The sequence below is a fragment of the Nothoprocta perdicaria genome, unplaced genomic scaffold (genome assembly GCF_003342845.1).
Source record: "Nothoprocta perdicaria isolate Ctin4 unplaced genomic scaffold, notPer1 scaffold_64, whole genome shotgun sequence".
NCBI lineage: Eukaryota > Metazoa > Chordata > Aves > Tinamiformes > Tinamidae > Nothoprocta > Nothoprocta perdicaria.
This window is the reverse complement of record NW_020455910.1, coordinates 3,260,601-3,284,265: the sequence shown is the minus strand read 5'-3', so window position 1 is coordinate 3,284,265 and position 23,665 is coordinate 3,260,601. Positions and strand designations below refer to the sequence as shown.

General features: G+C 43.3%; 1 protein-coding gene across 1 annotated transcript; it reads left to right on the top strand.

Moving 5' to 3' along the window:
* Positions 1–1,221: 1,221 nt before the first annotated feature.
* Positions 1,222–22,378, top strand: YWHAZ (tyrosine 3-monooxygenase/tryptophan 5-monooxygenase activation protein zeta). The gene is made up of 5 exons (XM_026050035.1): positions 1,222–1,664; positions 14,064–14,187; positions 17,770–17,933; positions 18,028–18,123; positions 21,346–22,378. The coding sequence occupies exons 1-5, from the start codon at positions 1,371–1,373 to the stop codon at positions 21,403–21,405; spliced, it is 738 nt and encodes a 245-aa protein (XP_025905820.1). The 5' UTR covers positions 1,222–1,370; the 3' UTR covers positions 21,406–22,378.
* Positions 22,379–23,665: the final 1,287 nt, after the last annotated feature.

The window sequence follows — 23,665 nt, the reverse complement described above, 5'->3', positions numbered from 1 at the left end:
GCGGCGGGCGGGGCGGGGCCGGCGCCCCCGCCACCCCCGCCCGCGGCTCCATTTTGTGGTGTCACCCCGCGCGCCGCGGCAAGGGCCCCGGCCGGGCGCGAGCCGCCCTCGCCCCCATCGCGCCGCGTGGGGACGGAGCCGCGGCCGAAACCGCGCCTTAAAATGGCTCCTTAACCCGCGCCTTAGAGCGCGGCCCGGGCCTCGGTGCCGCCCGCGAGCGCCGTGGAGCTGCCGCTGCGCGTCGGGCACCGGCGGAAGGGGCCGCCGAAACTTCCCCTTTCAGGTGCCCGGGACGTGTTCCCAGCGCGCTCCGTGTATCCCTGGGCAGGAGGCGCGGCCTCCCGAGCCTTTACATAGACGGTTAAGCCAAGGGAGAGCTCTGCGGCTGCGAGGAGGGCAGCAGCAGCAGCCGCGTGTGGGAATGGTGAAGCACAAATGGCTGAAGTTGGTTCTCACGTTAATACTGAAACCTGCGAGGGTGACGTATCTCCGAGCACCTTGTGAGGAGCCGACCAACGGCCYGGTTGGACACGGCCGGGTGGGAGGTGGAGTGGCGAGGAGGAGGCCTGGGCAGTCTGCACGCGCAGAAACCCGGCTCGGTTGTGCTGGCTTGGGTTGCGGTACAGTGCAGCTCTAAAGCATTTCAGCCAGTTGGCGCTGCCTCCAACGCTGWCGTTCAGGCTGTGGTTTAAGTCTCCTTTTGTCTGTGAGAGCCTCTGGGGCGAGGAGCAGCGCTGGGGGAGAGGGCCTGGCCCGTCTCCTCCTCGCAGGGTGTTCCCCCTGGAGCTCCTGAACCCCTCATGTTTGGGCAGCGCTGACTGCGACGTGCGGCGCGGGCGCTAACCTGCACATCCTCGTGGACGGTCTTTGTGCGTGTAGACAGGGCTCTGTTAAGGCACGGCGTTGCTGCATGCTCCTAGACCAGCCTGGATTTTGTCTGTTTCTGTGGGGGGGAAAATGAGCGTGGGCTCTTCTTGTCATTCTTGCTAAGTTGGTAACTGGATGCAACTAATGCWGCATCTTGAATGAGCTCATATGAGAAACCGAGTGGTGATGAAGGGCTGGAATTGTACACATGCCTGAGATAAAAATGATCTGCTTTGCATTCTCCTCTGGATGCTCATGTTGGTAAATATTTAAAATAAYGTTCCTGTGAAAGTTAACACTTTCTTAGAAGGAAGCGGTGACTTGAAGCCTTCAATCTATGAGCATTGAGTGCTTGTCTGTTTTGTCTTAAAGATTTTGATTGCATGTCTTGCAGTTTCAAACTTCTTGGGAAATGGTTGCTCTGCATATGACGTTAAAGCATCTTTGTCCTTGATAAATGTCTGAATAATTCCTCCCTGTTTTTCCTCTGTAGAAAGATCAGCATGGATAAAAATGAGCTGGTGCAGAAGGCCAAACTGGCTGAGCAGGCTGAAAGATATGATGACATGGCRAGTTGCATGAAGTCTGTGACTGAGCAAGGAGCCGAGCTGTCCAATGAAGAGAGGAATCTTCTCTCTGTTGCTTATAAAAATGTTGTAGGAGCCCGTAGGTCATCTTGGAGAGTCGTCTCAAGTATCGAACAAAAGACGGAAGGAGCTGAGAAAAAACAGCAGATGGCTCGAGAATACAGAGAGAAAATTGAGACTGAGCTAAGAGACATCTGCAATGATGTGCTGGTGAGAAATAATGAAACTGTTGATCCGTTTTTACTTAAAGTTGCAGCATAAATGGTACTAGCCCTTGCAGGCTATTTCTAGTCTTTCAGTAAATGTGCTCTCTTAGGCCATTTCTGAAGGACAAGATTTAACAAATGTCTGATTTTTTTTCTCCCAAAATAAAATACATTTTTAAGCATAGTTAGTGCTAGTATGTTTGGAAAAATATGTTAAAACTTTATTGCATGTAGAGGTAATCTTTATAAAAAGAAACTTGTGTCTGAACAAGATTGAAAAACTGAGCAAAACTGAGCAAGGTTTTCTTTTGAGGCCCCCCACATTTCCCACTCTCCCGGAATGTACTGCTTRCAGCCTAGGTGGCTCTGATTTCTAGAATTTTGACATGCTGTACAGTTGTAAGAGGTAGCTCTAACTCTATGGAAACTGTGCCCCTCCCTGGGTAAGATGATGTAATGTGAGTTATGACTCAGCCATGCAGAAAACTGTCTGCAGGAAGAGGCAGTAGAAAGGCTGTGATGCCCTCTTAAATTTAGATTTTTTTAGCCACAAACTACAAGGGGGGGAGAGTTAGACATTGTGGAAGGCTGATATTTATGTTAAAACATGTGTATGTGGAAAATGACAGTATATTCTCGTTAGGAAACTTGCAAAATCCTGACCTCTTCCAAATGTCTAGTCCTGATTATTAGGTTTTCCAGTTCCCTAAGTCAGTAGTGCTTTCGTGAGCACGTCATTAGTGACGGACAGCCCTGTTTCTAGCATGGGGGATGTTACTGTCAGCAGTAAAATTTCACACTGCAAAAATGTGAACTGCAGACTCTGCTGCTGTGCTATCCCACATTAACAAGGGATCAAGTGCTACCTGGAAGTCTCTGAAGAACATACAGTACGTGGAAGGTGTTAAGGAGCTTGAATGTGGTTRAAGCCATGATGTCAAACTAAAATTAAGATCAGAGACTCGTAGAAGCTTGGCTTGCTGTGTAGTATAGCAAAGTGAAATGGGTGGTGCTCCRTTTGGGAAGACTGGTTCTGCAGGGGGGTGTAGGTAGGAGCATGGATAGCCCTCAGTCTTGGTTTCCAGTTTAGGTGGCTTCCGTGGTTAGTGTAGCACRCACAGTTCTCTGTGTTTTGTCCCCATGTGTCAGGATAACTTACAARCATGCACTATGAAAGTGGAAATACCAATGTAGAAGAAATGTCTGATTTACTAATTCTTATGTTTGAGTGGTCACTCAGCTGTCTGGCCATGAAAACAGGAATATAAACCCAGTTCTACTTTCATGGGCTTTTTGATCAATGGAAAGTCTCGTGGTGCGGATGCTTTCAGCTCAGTGTGATATGAAGTTCTTTGTAAAACTGATTTGGGTTTAAGAAATAATTTTAATTAAACATTGGTTTTAGAAACTCTTTTTTAAAAGAACCTTACAAAGTGTTTGCAATTATTTTTTTTATTATGATGGAAACCAGACTGAGACAAAACTAGCTCATTATTACTGTGCGTGCTAAAAACAAAAATGACAACAACAGAGAACAGTTTTCAAGTCTGGTAGAACAAGTGTGTCTAAGGGGTGGGGAATCTTGTCTTGGGATTTACAATACAAAATGGGCTTGTATTTTTTGCTGTATTTAATGAGAAATATATAAACTATTCAGATAAAGTATTGTTCTTTTACATGCTGTTACTTTTAGGCAGCTAATGACTGACTCACTTTGCTAGTGTTGCCAGGCCAGTTTTTCTTAATAGATTACCATTCAGCTGAAACAAGGCCTCGGGCAGTAATTTGATAATAAAACTACTTTTCTAGACATGTGTTTAAAAATACTCAAACTTCTGTTACTTCTCTCATGTTTAAGGGACAGGAATTAAAAACGGCTTTCAARTACCTCAATTTGATTTTGATAATTATATTGCAAAAGATACATTTTTAAATGTGCTCTGGTTTCTTGCCTGGAATGTCTTTTTCACATGCAGTCTTTATTCACCTAGAAAACTTGCATGGCCATATTGCTTTACATGAAATCTACTTCCCTTTACCAGAGGTGGGGGAAAAACGCAATAACATATTTAGTTGTTTTCTGTSAGCAGGAATCTGGACAAGACTAGAGAGAGGTAGATTTTTTTATTTGCTTTTGCCAGTAGATAGACATAATTTTTGTGCAGTGTAGTCTATAACTGCAGTTATAGGGCAGAGATGAAAACTAATGCTTGCCAAATCTTGAATAGTTTGATGTCATTGTCAGGATCTGAAGCCTTGACAGGCATGCAAGCTCTTAGCCATGAGCCTTGTCACTTCTAGTGCCAGGGCAGCCAGATACTTGGGTACCTCCTGTTAAGATTATGAATATGTGTGAGCTGCTGTTCTGCCTTCAGCTGCCTGCTGGAGTCTTAAGTAATATTTAATACCCTGGAGCATTACATCACAGCTGCGTGTGGCAGTGGCTGGTGTCCTACTGTCAGTGTTGGAGGGAGGAAAGCAGTTAAGAGAATGTGTTTCTGAGGGCAGAATGGAGCCAAGGCTGCCTTCTCTTCGCTCTTTTCCCTCAGTTCTTGAAACCAACCTGCTCGTGTTTAGGAARAACAGTCCTTGCAACTTGCTGGATGTTGATGATACTAAACTATTTCTGAGTTCTSTTTCCTGCTCTTCCACTAATTTAAGAGCAGCTGATGAACTACTRCTTTCTTGCTTCGTAATTGTTAGGGACTTTGTGATTTAAAAAAATTGGCAGTTATRTGCCAGGTCCAACCGTTCAGTTTTTCTGTCTGTGCTAAGCTTTCAGCAATCAAAGGAGACATGCACATTCTTGCCCTCCATAAATCTTTCCCCACTTGCACTTATTTTGGAGCACCTACATTGCTCTCCGGGCAGACAACTTTTCCTTTTGTTTCCTGCAACTTCTGCTATTGCACAATTAGGAGAGCACTGGGGCCTTTGAACCAGCACCAGGTCTGTCATCAGGGCTGTCAGGTGTACCCTGAGCCCAAATATGTCACTGTGGCACACCCTAATTTCCAGTACTGAAAACTGCAAATAATAAAGCTAGACAGAAAAGACAAACACAGCAAAAATACAGTACTGTACTCATGCATCTTAAATGTACCTGGGTTATATAGGAAATTTCCTGCCTCARAAATAGGAAATTGAGCTTCTTGAGTACTTTTCCTCATGTTATTGAGTGTGCTTTGCATACAGCTTCATTTCTTATAGTAGGAGGAGGACCCGCTTGAAAAGCCTGAAAAATGGTCCTTTTTGGTTGTTGTTTCCATAATAAAGGATGATATTAATCTGACAGATGTGGATTTTCTTCATAGTGCTTTTTGCAGCTGATGAGACAGCGCTATAGTTAGTAGTAGCTCACATTAAATCTGTAGTAATGTGATTTTTTTCAGCTCATGAAGATTTCGAAGTACAAACAAGAAAGTATGTAAAAGACTTTGAATAGCCACCATCTAATATGTCAGCAGTAAGAAAGAGAAGTKTTGAGGAGTTCTAAACTACTAGCAGCTTTCAGGCCATGTCTGATACAAGTTAAATACAAACTAAGCATTTAAAGTGTGACTGGTGCCCTTCACTCCCTGCCTGTCAGAAATGTGTGAGGATAATGGTGCTGTTCAGGACCCCCTCAGTAAGGTGAACTGTTGCCTTGCTTTGCCTGTGTGTTACTTGTTCCTCCTAACTTCCTACTCAAAAGCCTAAAATGGTACTCCTTGTATACTTATGCTTGCTTACTTTGCAATTTTTATGGATATTTTACTTTATAGAAGTCACAATTGTTGTGGAAAGAAAGTTAAATCTTAACTTGATGACTTGAGGTTTGTGATTCTCTCATGCATGTTGTTTTTTGGGAGACTGGGGTAAAGTTTAATAACCTGTTATGGGCTGCAGCCYTCTGAGGAATGGGGAAAACATAGTTCCTTTCCAAATGCTTTTAAATGGCTTCCTAAAGAGTGTGCTGCAAGTTTATGCTTGCTGCCTTCAGTTTCTCAAATTACTTTGGGACTTTTCTGGTTGCCTGCAAATTTGGCAAAGCAGAATTGGTTCTTTTTTGAGCCTGCCTCTTCAGTTTATTCTTTTAAGGTTCCTATTTTTCATTTGCTGATTTAGAAATACATGGGGGAGAGAATTGTGGAAACTTCTATCTGCAGGTCCAGTGAGTTCAACTTGCTTGCTCTCTTCTTCAGTCAAATTTTGRATAGCTTGAAGGATGGGATTCCACAATCCCCCTGTGCAGCCTGGCTAATACATGTGCCTAACCCTATAGTGTAAGAAGAAAAAGTCTTTAGCAAGTGATCAGAACTTCCTGTGTTCAAGTTTCACTGCTGCTTCTCATCCTTTCGCTTCAGATCTGAAAGGAGAGTCTAGTTCAGTCTTCTCTAAGTAGCTGTAGGCAGCAGGAAGATCTCAGCTTGACCTTCTCTTCTGCAGGCTGAACAAACTGAGCTCTCACCCTCCCCTCCCGCCGTGTCCTGCAGCCCTGCGCTCGTGCCGGTGGCATCTGCCAGGCTCCTTTCTGTGCGTTCACATCTGTCTCGTGCAGGGGAGCCCAGGTGTGGATAGAGGTCTCCAGATTTCACATCACGCTTTGTTAGACTTGATGTAAAAGACAGAAATGTGCTAGTGACATATGTGGAAAATATGTCTGTACCTTTGATTGGCAGATATTTATGTGAACATACTTCTGTATATTGCAGAGCAAAATGCTTACTGACTTCTCACGATAGTTACAGTTCAAGCTTTTGATTAACTCTCCAAATCTCTCTCCCTCTCTCTCTCTCTCTCTCTCTCTCAGGCTTTAGCTGGTAGAAATTCTTGAATATATTGAAGGTAGGAGGCTGAGGAAATTTCCTTGAACCTCCTGATTGAGCTCTTCAAATCCTTTAATCACTTCCCTTGCTCTGACTACACCCCTTTGCAGTTTATCTTGCTGCAATGCTGAAAAGGCTGCCTAGACTAATTCCCTGTATTTGCTAACAAATGCAGTGTACTGAAAGTGTTGAAAAGCTATTGAATAAAGAGAATTTAAACAGTATTCATGGATCATTTCAAATATGAGATGGCCTATTAAATATCAATAATGGAGAATTAACGTGTTGGCTTTTATTGATTCTACATTGTTAATTTAATTATTGTAAATACATGAATCTTTAGCTCATGTTTAAAAGGATTTCAGATCCRGCATAGATGACATTAGTGGTAGTGGGACTTCACAAGCTACAGTGAGCCGGCAGTCATTAATCTGGGCAAGAAATTCATCCATAGTGTTGATGGATGTTTTTAGTGCACCCATTGGCATCATTTAGTGCAGCATTGGCTGACATGGTCTGCATGGATCAAACAGAAGCCTTTAGAGTAGTTTGTGGAACTTCTCATGGCTTTGCATGCACACACACATGGATGCACCTCATTTGTCCTCTCGTGTTTGTTGGATGCAGAGCTTTATTGTAACTGGTTGCGTGTTATTTTAAACTGACTTGCATTGATGCTTCACAGTTGGCTTTGAAAGACAAGAACTACATGTGGCACTTGTGCTGTTGAGAGTCATCTGAGTAACCACTTGTTTTATTTGAAAGCAGCTTCTGATGGTGAAGAACCTTACACACTTGCCAGTGAGACACTCAGTAAGCAGCAAAATAAGCCCTAGTCTCCTGACTAAGACTGGAACTGTTCTTACGCCTTGCTGTTGAAGCAAGAGCTTTGTGTTTTTATGTGTAATATTTTGGAGCTGTTAAGTGTGTTTACTGCACTGGTTGCTCAGCAGGGAGCTGGTATAAGCATTGCTGTGCTAAGATACCTGCTGAAAGTATGAAATCTGGAACACAGGCAGAGTTACTGTTATCTGTGTGCATCTGTGTAACCAGATGCTAAGCTATCTCTGGTTTTATCTGGAAATTTCTGTCATGTTACCACACTCTTAGCAGACGTGCAGATTTGTGAAGCAGCTTCTCACAGCCTTGTCTTCGGCAGGCGCCGCAGCTCCTCGCTGGGAACCTGTCAAGGCCGTGATCCCTTCAGACCACCCTTGCCTACCATTCTGAAAGACCATGAAAAAGCCTCTCCCATTAAAGTTGATCCTTTGCTTCTGGCAAGTGAAGGAGAGAAGACCTGGAAGAACATTCTTAAAGAGTGTGGTTGCCTCTTGAACTTGTTTTTTGTTGAAAGTCAGCTCCTGCGTAGTTGCTTGTATTTCTTGTAATCCAATAGTAGCAGAGCCTCCCTTTGACGGGCAGTGATAAGAGATCTTTGCTTCTGTTGAGATGTGCTGTAAAATTCTTAAGTTATTTTCATCAGATTTGGAGAGAGTCAAATAAGGTAGAAACAGGTTTGTTTGGTTTTGKKTTTTTTTTTTCCTTTCTTGGATGTTATTGACCTTTGAATATGATTACACAGCTACCAAAAGGTAGTTACAACAGGAATCGGAGATTCCCCTAGTGCAGAGTAGACTTACCTTGCTAAAATAGCATTTTCCAGCAGGTTTTGTATCTTCTCAGAGTTCAAATTGCTGAGGATAAATGGTTCCTATTTTTGTTTCTTTTTAAATAAAAAGTGCTACAGCACATGTATAGAGGACTTTTATGGAACTTAAAGATAACTAGAACATGGCTTCTGGCTTACACAATAAGATTACTTAAAACTGCCTTTCTAGAAAGAAATTCCATGCAATGGAATTAGTTTGAGTTTTATATTAACACACCAACTTCCCATAGATTTCTGTGTCTTCGCAAAATAATGATCTTTGGCACTTGGTACCAGTTTACTTTCTCACAAATCTACAGTGATGTTATATTCAAGAAATCCCTACGAGGTGATGCTAACAACATAGAGCAGCGTGGCAGCTTGGCCTTGCTTTTCAGTGACGTGGAGACTGTTTTGTTTACTAATGCTTAAAACATACAACAGAAGAAATATTCTCTCATATGTTTTTTCTCCTTCTGTGCACATGTGATTCTGCTGTTGACACCCACACCGAAACAAAACACTTAGTTACCYTTTATTCATTTATTTACTTTTACTTCAGCTAAAATTTCCTGGCATTTTTTGCTTGTAGCACAGGATTCCCTCCAGCTCTTCCCTTTGCCCCCAGGCCCGAGCTGCTCCCCGATGTGGGCTGGTGCTTCTCACCCCTCCTTCAGGCAGCCTTCCCAGCCCTTTGTCAAGCTTCTGCTGATGGGAAGAAAGAGTAACTGGTAGTGCAAACAGGCAGCAGGTGCTTTTCAGGGCTTGTCTCCTGCCTGTTTGGGTGTGTCTGTGGTTGCAAAGCCCCGAAATTGAGGTATAAAAGCAGTCAACTGCATCCTAATACCTGTCTCAAAGAAGCCCAAGCTTAGGGAAGTGATTTTCTATAAATATTCTCCTTAAATAAGAATATTTGTTGTTTTTTTCCAAATGATTGAGGTAGCCTGTGAAAACATTTCTCTTGGTAGCAACTACTTGTTAAACCTTGGTAGTGCATCTGCAAATCTGCATTGTATTGCTAGTCAATATATCATTTTATAGTCTGTAACTCCTCTAATGATGATGTTGGGGCAGGAAGACACACCTGGAAGTACCAACAGCAGCTCCTGTAGCAATTGAAGATCTCCTGAACTTGTCCAGGGCAGGTGGCCTGTGTCGAATAACTCAGAAGTCACCAAAAGAGGAGTCTGTAAAGGAAGAGTTGAGCAGAGGTGTGTTACAGTTACCACACAGGCTGGTTAGTTCCACCTGAAACTAAGTACATGTCGTTCTCCCTGCATTGTGTGTCACCAGATTAAGATCTGGATCAAGATTTGGAATGTCTACCTAAGAGCACCTGATACTTTGCATCTGTAGTTTTTTAAAAGACTCGTGCTCAGCTGTGCTACTTGGTGCAAAATACTAAGTGAGCAGGGAGGAACAGGGCAGTCTCAGGCAAGTTGTGTCTCACGCTGTAGATGAGCTGTTGTTAACGAGGGAACATTTCAGTATGAGGAATGTCTTGATCCTCTGCTGGGTTGTAATTGCTAAGTGTATCTTGATATCTCTGAAAAGCTGCATGGCAAGATTTGATGGACTTCCCCTGATGCAGCGTTTCATCTCTTGTTCTGCCTTAGTGCTGCAGCAGGATATTCTTGTTCTTAATATCACTCATGTCTGCCTCCTTTTTCTCTTCTCCTTTGCTTGTCCTCTTCCTTTGTAGAGTAAAAAGCATTTAGGGAGCTGTCTGGTGTGAAAGAACAACAGGGACTCTTGATGATAAACTGGTATTGAAATTACTCAAATAATCTGAAGTTGTCTGTTTTCTGAACCAAAATGCAGGCTTTAGTACTAGYGCTTTTTCTGAAGTAAAATCCATTAAGCAAAGGTCTGCACAGCTTGTCAAGTATCTGCAACCTCTTTGCCGTAGTATATTGTGGATATTAAAAGTTTATATTGATTTAAGGAGGCTGGACAAGCCTGTGGATGAGGAGCCTGAAGTTTGCTACACTCAGAGAAAACACTCGTGGTKCAGGAAATCCGTAAGCGTCAGAGGATGGAGGTTATAGGAAGTGTGATAGTTGCTGCTTTCTTGCTGCCTTCCTCCACTGGCCCCTTCTGGGTCCTCTTGCAGGTGGGAGAGGAGGTAGAACAGACCTGTTGGCCAGGGCCAGGCACCCTTGCAGTCTTGTGATGTCTTGAAGGAAGACAGGGGAGCAGTTCTTACATCAGGAAAGTGTTAGACCAGTCTCAGTTAATTTGAGAGGCAAATGAAATAGGTCTTCTGGCTGAATTTAAAGTGTTCCTCCATGTCTTATACACCCTTGTGCTGTGTAACGCCCACAGGGATGACAAATGTGGTAAAATTCAGCAAATATTTACGTAGTTTTTCTTCAAAATGGGAAATATCATAGTTATGTGCCAAATGGTTTTCAGTTTTGTAAGAAAATAAAAGGCCTGTCCCTTCAACTCTAGCAGAACTCATACAGTTTATATTGGGTAGTAGTTATCAAGATGCTCTTTCGGACTATCTAAAACTTTTTAAATTTCTGTTTTTGTGTGTGTGCAGGAGTACAATCTTATCTCTTCATTGTTTTTAGAGTTTTTGCTCAATTGTATACCTGAATAGTTACTTATTTTTTAATATTTTAAATGATGTTTCCTGTTCTAAATGCTTTTAAAACTTCCAGATCTAGATACTAGATATTGGCTGCTCATTTATAAGTGTGTTTCTAGAAACAGTTGATTGTATTTTTTATGACTTGTTTTTTGAGAATACCTAAACTGAGCTGTTGGTGCAATCATCAGGTACTTTGGTAATTATTTAAAATCTCCAGGCAGTAATGTGTGTTTTAATCAGGATAAATATGCATAAAACTAAGTGGAACAAGGCAGAATGAGGCATTAAAATTAATGTGCCTGGGTAAATTTGGGAGTGGTCATCCAGCCCATACAGGTCTCTCGCCAAAGTTGTATGCAAATGCCCTTATAGGAAGGGTAATTTTAGGCCTCAAGTGTCAGGAAAAGACTATTCRAGTCTTCACGGGCTGACTTCCTGTCTTTAACCGAAGCTCTGACCACAACCTGACAAACTGAAGTATGTGCAACTTGCAGTAAGAAACAGGATTTTTCTAGTAGTGTTTTTTTGTTTTTTTTCTTTACGCTGAATTTTGCACTTCTCCATCTTCCAAACTGAACCTGATAAAGTCTTTAAGATGAAAGTTAATCTCACCAAACTGTAGGAAGGTGTCCTTAGGGCCTAACGTCAAAATCCTGTGCCGTAGTGCCTACAAAACGGCTACAAAACAACAAAACGTTGTGCTTMGGCTCACTTAAGGTTGCCAGCTGTGGCCTTTGTGCTCATCTGGCTTTTGAACAGTGAAGGAACAGGTCTAAAATCAAGGACGAAGTGAATCTTGTCCAGCTGAAGGTTTAATGCAAACCAGCATTGAAGCTCGCTGGTAGGACAATGAACGTGAGAGCTGCTGCAGTCTCTGTAGCAGCTTTGGAGACAAAGAGGGCTTCTGCGGCGGGGCTCTCCGGGGGCGGGGGAATGCAGCGCGCTCGCGGCGCTGCCGCTGGCTGCGGTGTGCGAGCACGGCCTGCAGCTGCGCAGAGCCCGGGAAAAGCTTTGCCGTGGAGCGACTTGGGAGCTCCGAAAGTTACAGCAGAGGAGTTGGGGTGGGGGGAAGAAGGTGTCTCTGGGGGCTTCTGTTTCACTTCTGGTTTTAGCTCTTTTGTCCAGATTCAAGAACTAACCGCCCCTGAAGTTACAGTCAGTGMGTGTTAATATGTCAGATGTGGATGGGAATTTGGCAAGGGAGCAGGAATGCCACGAATGAGCACGAGAGTTGAGCTGCAGACCATGTGCTTTAATGCACTTGCTGAATGGCCTTGCCTTGGCGGGGGCTGGGAGTGTTGCGCYGATGGGCCTCACCTAGAGGACTTCACTGCAGATGAGTCTGGTGTTAGGCTGGTTGTTAGCTGAGGTGACCCGTGTTGTAATTAGCTCTGTATTTGTTGAAAGGGCCCCATTAACTGCKGAGGGAACATAGCTGTATATGGGGCGTATTGTTAAAATAGTTCTTGCCATCTCTGGGAGCTTTGTTTTAGATRAACGGAACATGCATCGCCGGATTTTTAAAATGCTTTCTAGTACCTCCTTGCAAAGTATGTGGAAAAAATGCATTCTCCAGAAAAGCTTTACAATTACTTATTTAAAAAAAGAAAAAAACCTTTCAGGGTTCTTCAGAAGTGGGTGAGAATTAACCATCAAACAAAATATTATGTGGCTTATGTGATTCAATTTTATGCTGTCTTTTGTAGCTAGAATCCTAAAGGTCACTCATTTTAATGGTTTCAGTTCTATGTGACTTTTGTAGCCACCCCACCTCCATGCAGATTGCTGCTTTCGCAGAAAGTCTCTAAAACCAATCAGTATCCTCTGATTTTATCCAAGCTAACTCCGAAGGAGTGTCTAAAGCTTCATGCCCTAAAGGAAGGAGAATCCTGAAATAAAAAGGCCAGGTCTGAYGGACAAACTGACTATATGCACAGTAGATACTATTAGATAAAAGACAGAGGAAAGATTATCTTTCAGTTATTGCATATACTAGCTTTTCGATTTTAATCTAAAATCGAGCACYTAAAATCTTTTTAGAATTTTAATGCTTTCCTTTTTTTCTTGTTGTTGTTCTTAATGTTTGCTGGCCTGCAGTGTATTCGTTATAAAGAAAAATCTCCCAAAGGTGCAGGGCTGGCCAGTCCCGGGGGATGTGGGTGGAATAGGCTGCTTTCCTCGGACACAGGAGCGAATTGCCAGGCCTCCAGGTGTCAGATTCTCCCATAGACTCTGCAGACTTGGCTGAGAAACCCTCCCTCCCCACCACCCCMTCCCAATACAAGGCTTAGCTACTGTCTACATTTCTGCTTCCCAGCTAGAATATATCTAATTAATGAGATTTTTATGTTTATTAGATACTTCAAATGATGTCTGCTATTGCAGATCACCCATTCTATCCGGCTGTTTGCAAGCCTCAGTTTGGCTTAGGTCTGACAGTTTGGTTAGTGCTGTGCTGCTGAATAAAGCTGTACTTCTCGGCACCTCTCTGTATAGATAATGATTAATTTGTGTCTCTAGAATCACTGGAATATTTTGGTCTGGTCAGTTAACAGGGAGGGCTACCCCTGTCCCAATGCAGGAGGCCGCACCTGACCTGACTGCCTTCCCGCAGGCAAAAACTCCAGCACAGCCTTTGTGCTTAGGAGTCGGGAACAGTCAGGAGTTGTCCCTGAAGTGGGAGTTTCTTGGCCCTGCTGAGAAATGTCGTAGCTGTGAAGCGCAGACCCAAAGGGCTCTAGGCATCTGCTTGCATAAACGTGCAATACTAGCTCCCATGCATTGAGACGTGTGCTAAAGGTGACTGACTGAATATCTTCCATTGCATTAAAGCTAAAGAAAGCCCATCAATACTTTCAATTTAAGTGGAGCATAGGCTTAGCAGAACCCTGTCTCAGTGGTTTCTGGCAGCCCAGCTTTGTTGCCGTGTCTCTTGAGAGAACAGAGAGAACTGCCATAAYGGACCTCCTCACTGTGCCAGGTTCCACACAAGCTCCAGTCATCTAGGCTAAATATTCATAATTTATGTAAACAAATTAGCCATACATAAAACAAATTGTTTGCTTTTGTGCCTTCTGTACATTACAAACATAATTTTCTGTGACTTTTTGTCCTTGTCATGAATTTGCAGCCTGGAACGTTCCTGCTTGTACCTAGAACTGTGACCTAGAGCAAATTCTCCTTAGGTGCAGGAGTTATGTAGGATATGTAGGGGGGAAAAAAAGGTGGGCGGGACACACACAAGGCTTTCTTGACTTGGAAATGGATGGAATCAATAGTTCRCTTATATTACAGCAAACTGTAAAAATATGTGTGTTCAAAACACTATGTTCTTTGTTTCCCTTTTAGTCTTTGTTGGAAAAGTTCTTGATCCCTAATGCTTCGCAAGCAGAAAGCAAAGTTTTCTATTTGAAAATGAAAGGAGACTACTACCGTTACTTGGCTGAGGTTGCTGCTGGAGATGACAAGAAAGGTATTGTATGGCAACTTGTTGCTGAGATTTGTCAAATTAGACTGCTTTCAGTGGGACAGTGACGCTGCTTGAATATTGGAATACTTCTGGTTTTGATGTATGTTTCTTTAGTAACAAGATTTCCTTTTTCTACCAAAAAATCAAGAGGTCAGTGGCTTTCAAATTAGTTGCAGAAATTCCCAAGCATTGCAAAGCAGGGAACAGATGTTTAGGTGCAACATTTTGAAGTCAACTCTGACACATGTTTACATCTGACACGGGTAGGCACTTTCTCCCTGGCCGAGTATCACTTTTACTTCTCTTTAGGGGCTGGTRTCTGTAGCTCTTTTGAAGTGTTTTTWTTTTTTTTGTTTGTTTGTTCTTGCCAATTCCACCCCACTTCTACAGCATGYAAAGTAGTCCCCGTAGATCTATTGAGCAAGGAGACTAGAATCCACCTGGTTGTGCCTTTCTCTGAGGAAAACTGTCTTCCAAAGCTCTGTCTAGTTTAATCTCCAAATGTTTTTTGTTGCCTAAAGTTTAAGTCTTCATGTGAGCTGCTTGTCCTAACTGTAGGTAAATTGGCCTCACCTGAATTTCGGTAGAAAAGTTAGAATTCAAGGATACAGACTTCAGAACTGGGAAGAGCTTAGCACCTTCAGCACAGAGCCCTGTCTGGTAAACTCTGCCAGCCCTGAGCTGCTTTGTCACAGGAGCAGCTTMGATACCCTCCAGAAACCTGGGACTGCTGGGGAATGTGCAGACAGCTTCTCTGAATGCATAAACTTGAACCCCGCAGGGATTACTGGGGAGCCATTGAGMCACACAGCTGATGTTGGTGCAGTTTTGCTCTGTTGAGGAGCTTCTTCAATTCCATGTAGTGCTATATAACCGTGTGGCACCTGTGGTTCAGTGCTCTCCTCAAACTTAAAAGATACTTCCACAGAAATCAGGCTGAGTTTGGGGAAGTCCAGGTGCACATGGATGAAATGTCCTGGTGAACTCGGATAATTTCAAGAGGCTGTGGGGCTAGAGACGTGTGCTCGTGCTGCGGGCACGTCCAGTGCCCTTATGCCAGGCAGCAGTTGCAGGAAGTTACCAACCCCTTGGGGCACGGGCCGGCTCTGCCTTCTGCTGGCTGCCTGCACCCTCCCCTCTGCCTCCCAGCCGCATTCSCACACGTACCTGGTGCCTCAGAACTATTTTTGTTTAAAGCCTAMTTGTCCTTTTAGTAATCTCGAATTCACAAACTTTCAATGTGCAATACTTAGTCTCAAAGTTTGTTTTCCTGTCCAAGACTAAGCTGCAGGGTCTAAAATTAGACTGTGCAGGTATTATTTAGACTTGTTTTAAAATAAATTATTATTCAACCATTTTTTTTTTATTCTGCCCCAATTTTTATTCAGTCTCATAGCTGGGCATTTTTTCTCCAAGTTTTCTCTCTTCAGGTGAAGAAAACCTTTTGAAAACCTGTCTAGATTACTGCAAGAAATGCTAAGCTTACGAGTCACAGGAAGTGTTTAACTTGGCAGGTTCTTCCCTCATACTGTCTGTGGAGCTAACCGTGGAGCAGCRCTGTAGATCATTGTGGTCCAGGGAGCAGCAGCCCCTTAGCTGGACAGAGCTCTGTCCCTTTTCTCCAGTAGATACCAGCAGCAGGGTGAAGTTTCCAACTCTGAGGACRGGATTCTTATCTTCATAAAATAGCTTGCCCGTTGTATCAAACGGGGTTGCATGTCTGTTGTGGAATGACCCCATATTGCTGCTTTTAGTCTGGGACTTTAGAATTGTATAACGCTTTAAAAAGAGTCTAAGGTTAGTAATATTGCAAGTTTTCTATACAAGATGATTTCAAAATTTATACRTGCATCGGATTTTTATCACATGCACTAATTTCCTTATATTGGCACTCAGTGGGTCCCTGTAATTTCTCAAATGAGGGAGGAAATGCTCATTTTTTTTAAAGTAATCTAGTTTAGAAGATGCCTAAGTGCGAAGTTTAATTCCTTGCAGCTGCTTATTTTTATGCTGTTCATTTTCTAAGCCCTGCTACACTAGCAGTGTTGAAGAGTGGAATACTTCTCTCTCCCCAAATCACCTTCCAGTAGCACCAGTCCTTCTCTAATGTATCAATTCCTGGCAACTTTCAAGGCAACTTTTTTTACCCCCTACCAACACACAGCATTATTACTTTTATTAGTGACAAGCAGTGTGAAGCCTGTAATGAAATGAATTGGTATTTCAAGGTTTGAAGTCAGTTTGTAGTTTGTAAATGTAAACAGTTTGCATGTAAACTGCATGAAAGATGAAACACAAATGGTAAAGAAAAACAGAGTAGCGAATATTTGGCCAGTAAATGCATGTCCTCCTCCTTCATGCTGAAGAACACTATATGATGCTATCGTTTCTGTCCATGATTGAAAGAGGAGGCATCCTGAATGTTGGGATTCAGCTTTGAATGCTTCCTACTTCCCTAGTGCCCTGTTTCTGAGGCCTCACCCTAAAGATTCCTTTTTGCAGCCCTTTGGAGTGCTCACACCCGGCCGCCCTGGCAGAAGCCATGTGGGAAGCACTTCCAGCCCCACGCAGCAATGTTGCAATTTGAATCCTTTTTGCATCTGAATCGAGGGCCTTCCTCCCTCCCTCTTTCTCCGGAGCCGTTAGGAGCAGCGTTTGGGAGTGCAGGGACAAGGGGCCCTTTGTTCGGGTGTCTGGCGCGTTCGCAGCTCCCGCTGTCAGGGCAGGGCCCAGCACAGCTCGGAGCCAGGCTCTGCTCTCTGGCGTGGGCTGCTCCTCAGCTCCAGCTCGGTCTGCGAGCATGGACTCTGTTCTGCTCCCAGGATGAGCGATGTCGGTGTTTTGTCTTTGGTTTTTTATGACAGAATTTTTAACATCTGTAGCCAATTAACAGAACGACAAAAAGATAAATTTCTGAAAAAGACTGTTGATTGTGTGTGCTTACTTAAAGCATATGAGTGCTGGAACTTTTAAATTAGGTAAAATTGGTAAAAATAGGTAAATTAGGTAAAAACACTTTCCRTATTGGCACTGGAAATGGAGCTACATTGGAAGCCTTTAAAAGTGTGTATTTAATTTGGATTGAGGGATGCTGCGTGTTACCTTTGCCAAGCTATCCGAATCAGGCATGTGTAACGTGTAACAAGCAAAGGTTGTCAGCAGTTTCTGTGATTAAAACACAGATCCCAAATACTTTGCAGGAATTCAAGGCATTGAAATTGTGAGGAAACRTGCGTGTATCTAAACTTATTTCTTTGCATTCTGATCTGAATGGTGTGGGGTTTTTTATCTCAAGTATTACGAAAGTGTTGTGAACACTTGATTACAAATACAAGTAGTCACAGTGTAGCAGGGARATGATGCAACCTGTGATTTGATCAGTGAGAGACTCCATCTTTAACCATTTAAGAGTTAATTCAGTGAAATCTTTATAAAGTAGTGACAAATGGAGTAATGTGCTCATTCAGAAGTGTTCACTCTTGACATCCATCCGTCACGCCAGCATGAATGTAGCCCCGCTTGTATGTCTGAATACATATCTGAATTACTTGTGGTTTTTGTGTGTGTTTGTTCTTTGCCCTAAAGGGATAGTGGAGCAATCACAACAGGCATATCAAGAAGCTTTTGAAATCAGTAAAAAGGAGATGCAGCCAACACATCCTATCAGATTAGGTCTGGCTCTAAACTTCTCCGTGTTTTATTATGAGATTCTCAATTCCCCGGAGAAAGCCTGTTCTCTTGCAAAAACGGTAAGTCTGAGGAGGGGAAAAACAAAAACCAGTTAAATTACTTGCATAACCTCTAGATTCATGGCCAATAAAGTTGTTTGTTTCTTGACTCTAGGCTTTTGATGAAGCAATTGCTGAGCTCGATACATTAAGTGAAGAGTCATACAAAGACAGCACGCTAATAATGCAGTTACTGAGAGACAACTTGACAGTGAGTATCATTAAAATCCCTGTATTGTTGATAGCAGCACTGGCCTTTGTGGAACAGGCACTTGTCTTGTTCACTGTTAACCCTTAAACTGTGTCTGTCATTTATTTACAGATGAGTTTGCAATAGGCTGTCTCTGACATGCCTCCTTTCACTGCTAACCTTTTGCTTTTACAGGCCWGTTGTTATAAGCGTTTTTCTGATGGCAACCAAAACCTTATATTATTTAGCATTTTTTCTTTTTAATTCAAGAATTTAACCAGTTTAGAAACAGGAAGTGAAAGTGAACTGTGGCTAGCAACTGTGGCTGTTCTCTTGTTAGTAGGACAGGTGTGGAGCATACAGTCACATTTGCCCCTTAAAACATTGTTCTGTCAAATGTCCCATAACTTGCTCTGTTTGCCCGGATATGCTGGGACCTGAAMAATGCAAAATCTAGCAAGTCCTTTTGGAGACCTGCTCAGTAGCTTGGGCTTATTTTTGTTTTTTGGTTTGGGTAAAATTGAAATTGGAATCAGTGTTAGCCAGCATATTTCCAAGGCAGTTGCACAACAGGCTCTTAATTCTTTTTTTACTTGGGCTCATAGCCATTCCCAGTGTAAATGAAGGATCAAGACGGTGTCACTTTATCAGAGTAATCAAAAATTAAATCTTGCATGTGTGGTTTTTTAACCTACTTTGAACTTCAACGCTGGCAAAGATAAACATCTAAAGCAAGTGGAGCAGCGAGTGCAAGCAGACTGAGCCTAGCCCTGTAATCCGTGGTGCAAGTTCAGTCTTCTGCAGGGGGCAAAAGTGTGAGCAAGAGTTGCACAAGAAGCAGCACCAGTTTGGTGGGCGAGTGCCCTGCGAGCTCCCCTGCTCTGTGCTGCCCGTGCAGCTCCTGGCATGCCTGGCGATAGGACTGGGCCTGGGCCTAGCGGGAGGGCCTGGGAATGCAGTTAGGCTGCGCCCCTAGTCACGCTGGTTTCTGCTCTTGCCTRTAATGCTCTGTTTGCCTATGGCTTGGACTATCTTCTACTCAAACAGCACCTTACGCTATTGAAAAAGCTGCTCGCCAGAGTTGGAGCTGTTGCTTACCAATGGATGGGAAATTTCTCGGCTTCCATAATGAAGATGCGGGATCAGCTTTTGCTGCCAGTGTCTGCSTGTGCTGTCCCCGTGAGTGAGATTGCTCAGGAGCTCACCTCGGAATGAGAGCCACCTTGAAGCAGATGCAGAATGGACGTCTAGAACGTAGAAGTCTGGRTGCAGAATAGAAGCAAAGTAGCTCTCTAATAATGTTAGGCTTGTTGGAGCAGCTGGAAAGCAAACTGTTCCATACAGGGGCAAAAGCAGCGTAAGGTACCATAATGAAAGAACTACTGTACTTGGCCTGCTAGTTAAAAATAAGTTTCTAAAGTTACGGGTTATAAATCTGTAGGTAGTTGCAAGCTCGCGTTTTCTTGAGTAGAAGGATACGGTTTTGCCTGCAGTGTTTCATATGCACTGTGCCAGTCCAGTCCTGCTCCTACATTGATTCCTGGTTTTCCTCAAGTTCTTGAGTAGCTTTCATCAGTAGCATATACATCCRGGACTGCAAGAAATATCATAATCTGGAAAAGATCTGTTTTTCTRTGGTTATGCAAGTGTATCACAACCTTTTTGGAGGTTTGTTGTATGATGATCAGTTATGTACCATGGCAGTGTGCTCAGCTGTGATTCTTCCTGCGTTCTTTGAGTTTTGTGTCGCTCAGGAGGAGTCTCTGATCGTTCCCCATGAAGGTCCTCTCTRCCTTCAGAGGAGTGTTTAATAGATGAGGTAAAACTTGCTTCACCAGGGTTGCTGGATCCTCCTGCTTTGTTTTGAGAACTTGCACATCACTTGAGCTGTCCTCTCCTGGTATCCTCCTTTTAGATCAATAGGACTTTACTGAACAAAAGCCTGTTCCCATCTGCAATTACTCTAGAGCTGAAGGTTTAGGACCAGAGCATTTTCTGTTATCTTCCTGCCTGCTCCTTTCTCAAAATAAACTATTCCTGTAACTATTCCTGATAAATGCATGGAATAGCACTGCAGTTCAGGATAGAGAATTTGAACTCAGTGTGGATGCTAGAAAAGAACTGGTATCCTGGTGTTTCCAGTAAGCTGACCTGCAGCTTAGCATCGTCAGCAGGGAGCCTTCAGGGCAGGTATGGTATGTGCAAAGGCAGAGCAAAGCTGCAGCTTGCAGCTCTTGCACAAGTTACTCTGCTGTCTGCAGAGCTGAAGTGTTGCTGACACGAGATTTTATAGCATCTTACAGAGTTTTATTGCTGTAATGAATACACCAAAGGACAAAGAATTATTTTTTTACTCAGTTCTTAACTAGCTAAGGCCACACAGTGTGAAGCACTCGTTTGGAACTGCTGTTTCTCCAGGGACTAAGAGCTGTTACAAAACATACTGGACTGGTAGCATGGTGGTAGTCTGGAAGCAGCCAGTGTTGGAGAAAAAAACTGCTTAAAAAAGCTGTTGCTTTGCAAGTGGAGCCTAGTTGAGCTTAATCCTGATATATGGCTCCTTTAGTGCGATGCTGTGGAGCCAAAAGCTGGATTTTGTGCATGCTTTCGTTTTTAGGCTGACTTAGCTTCCGTTCCAAGTTTGGAATCCCTGTGTGGTCACTTTCCCCTGCAGCAACTTCGGAATCCATTGACTGGTCTCAAATGTAACCAAGGAAGAGCGATGTTAATGAAATGCTTGGGGAGCCATAGGGGTGAAGTAGAGGAAGCAGAACCTGCTAGTGCCTTTGCTGAAGGACAGCGAACGTTCACTTCAGTGAGAGACRCTGAGCCACATAAAAGTTGTGATCTAGGAGATCCAGCCCCCCAGGAAACCAGGAAYTGTTGGTTCTGATTCCCTTGGGCCTGTGTTGTAGGTCTGATGGCTGCTTCTAACGTAGCTTGGTCAGCGCCGAGGCCGAGATGCTCTGGTTGTGGCAGTCCGTGAGCTAGCTGCTCGTTAAAGCACTGTGAGGCTGGGCTCCTGCGACTGGGTTTCTGCTCGGTCTCGTGTGGGCGCTGCAGCCGTGTGCTTCCTCTGCCTGCTGCAAAGAGAAATGCCTTAATGGTCGTGGTTTTTCATAACACTTGGTCACATTTTTCAAAGAATCATTAGAAAGCCTTGTCCTTAAATGATAATTCATTATTAATTATAAGGTACATTATTAACACCTTAGATTTTACTCTGTTTTCTTTCCCAAACAGTTGTGGACGTCGGATACCCAGGGAGATGAAGCTGAAGCAGGAGAAGGAGGGGAGAATTAACCAGCCTTCCAACTTCCATCTGCCTCATTCTGAAATCACACAGTAGACCATTTGTCATCCATGCTGTCCCACAAATAGTTTTTGTTTACGATTTGACAGGTTTATGTTACTTCTATTTGGATTTCTATATTTCCCATGTGGTTTTGTTTAATATTAGGGGAATAGAGCCAGTTAACATTTGGGGAATTTATCTGTTTTCATCTGAGGTGGCCAATATAGGGTTGTGACATTTTTATACCAGTTTTCCGTGCTTGGCATAGTACTTTTGGTACATTGTGGCTTCCCACAAGGCCAGTGTTAGAACAGCTTTCCGTGTCAAGCGACCACGGCCGCTCGGTCTGTCCCGGTGGAAAAAGGGACCATCAGTTGCAGCCRCGGGTGCAGGTGGAGCCGGAGCCCACCAGGCTGTGGAGAGGCTGGTGTCCCCCAGGTAGCGCCTGCCCAGCACCCAGGTGAGACCCGTGGGACAGCCAGCACCCCGGGGTGCAGCTTTGCTTGCAGCTGAAGGGCTCCTAAGACAGCCTGATAACCCAGTCAGCTTTCTCTAGGGAAGGACACAAACGGTTCACATTCCATTATTTGTAAAGTTACCTGCTGTTGCTTTCATTATTTTTGCTACACATTTTATTTGTATTTAAATGGTTTCAGCAACCTAAGAACAAATGTACAAGTAAAGATGCAGTAAAAAATGAATTGCTTGATATCCATAATGACACTGTATATCGAGCACAGCAGTAAAACAAAAACCCATGTATTTAACTTTTTTAGGTTTTTTGCTTTTGTGATTTTTTTTTTGATACTTGCCTAACATGCATGTGCTGTAAAAATAGTTAACAGGGAAATAACTTGAGATGATGGCTAGCTTTGTTTAATGTCTTACGAAATTTTCATGAACAATCTAAGCATAACTGTTCAGAACATGTGTATTAAGTTGATGTAAGTGGAATAAAAGTTTTATGAATGGACTTTTCAACTACCTTTGGTGTAGATTTCATGTGATCTGTCTTCCCACCCTTCTGAGTACTAGTATACAGCATTTCAGTTCAGCCCAATGTTTTTATTAAGGAAAAATCTATATTTCAGTAAGACTTAGATGTTTAGTTAACTTCATGGAAGTCAAAGGATATTTCACATCCAGTTTTAARATTGCTCTGATAAATTTATCTACAACTTTCCGAGCTTTCTGCCTGGCCAGCTGCTGCTCTAGAGGTAAACTGGTGGCAAACTGGTGGGCCCTGGACCCCAGGAGCTTTATGTGCAGTTTCTCTAGGAGCTGGTCTGATCTCTGCCATGGTTGGAGCCCTGTGGGGTCCACGTCCTTGCTCGGGCCCAGGGAGGTCGGCACTGAGGTTGTTCACGGGGTCTCTGGTGTTTTGGGTTAGTTTGGAACTGAAATGACTCTGGGCATTTGAGAGCGTGTCTCGTCTGGCAGGAGCTGCGACTGCCTCGAATGAATGGAAGTGGTGGAAGCTCCCTCTTGTAAACCGTTTATAGGGTGAATTTGAAGGGATTTGGCTGCTGGGTTTGGGGGGTTGTTTCTTTTTTGATAGAACTGCCCATGTAAGCACTGAGTGTTCGCTAGATTCAGATTACTTCAGTGTAAAAGGCGTTTTTGTCTCACCAGGTTAATTTTCATACTGGAAGAATAAAATGAATTAAGTGAACTCAATTGCCTCACCATTTTGAGTGGGCAAAGGACTTGAGCAATTTACAGATCTATTTAATACAGGKTTTTGGTTTTCTTTTAAAAATATGTTAAAAATGTGATGCTTGAGTCCAGATTGTGTTGCCCCATTTCTAGAAGCACCACAGCCCCCTTGTCCCTGGGTTTAAGATCAGTAGAAGAGGTAGGTAGATCAATCTTACACCTTGGAAAGGTATTAAAGGGCTCTAAAGCTCTAGTAACCATTCCTAGAGCTGAAAGTTAGGAATCTATCTGTTATAATAGYATAAAAAATCTGATTAAGAGCAAGGAGAACAGGGAGGGCGAAGGTTAATGAGGCCTTGTAGGGGTCAGCTTAGTTTATTACTCAATATAAAAGTGCTTGTCACAAGGAAGAAAGCAGTAATCAAATACATCGGAGTGTTTGTACATTGTGTATGTTCTGGTATGGAAGCAAGCAAGTGGGCAGCCTTGGGCAAAAATCCTTCAGGAATATCGGATCAGCCTTTAGAAAGGAAAAAGCTACAGCAGATTTGTGGGTTCTGTTCCATAGGTTGCAGTGAAGATGTTGCCTGTTGCTTTCCTTACTGAAAGGCC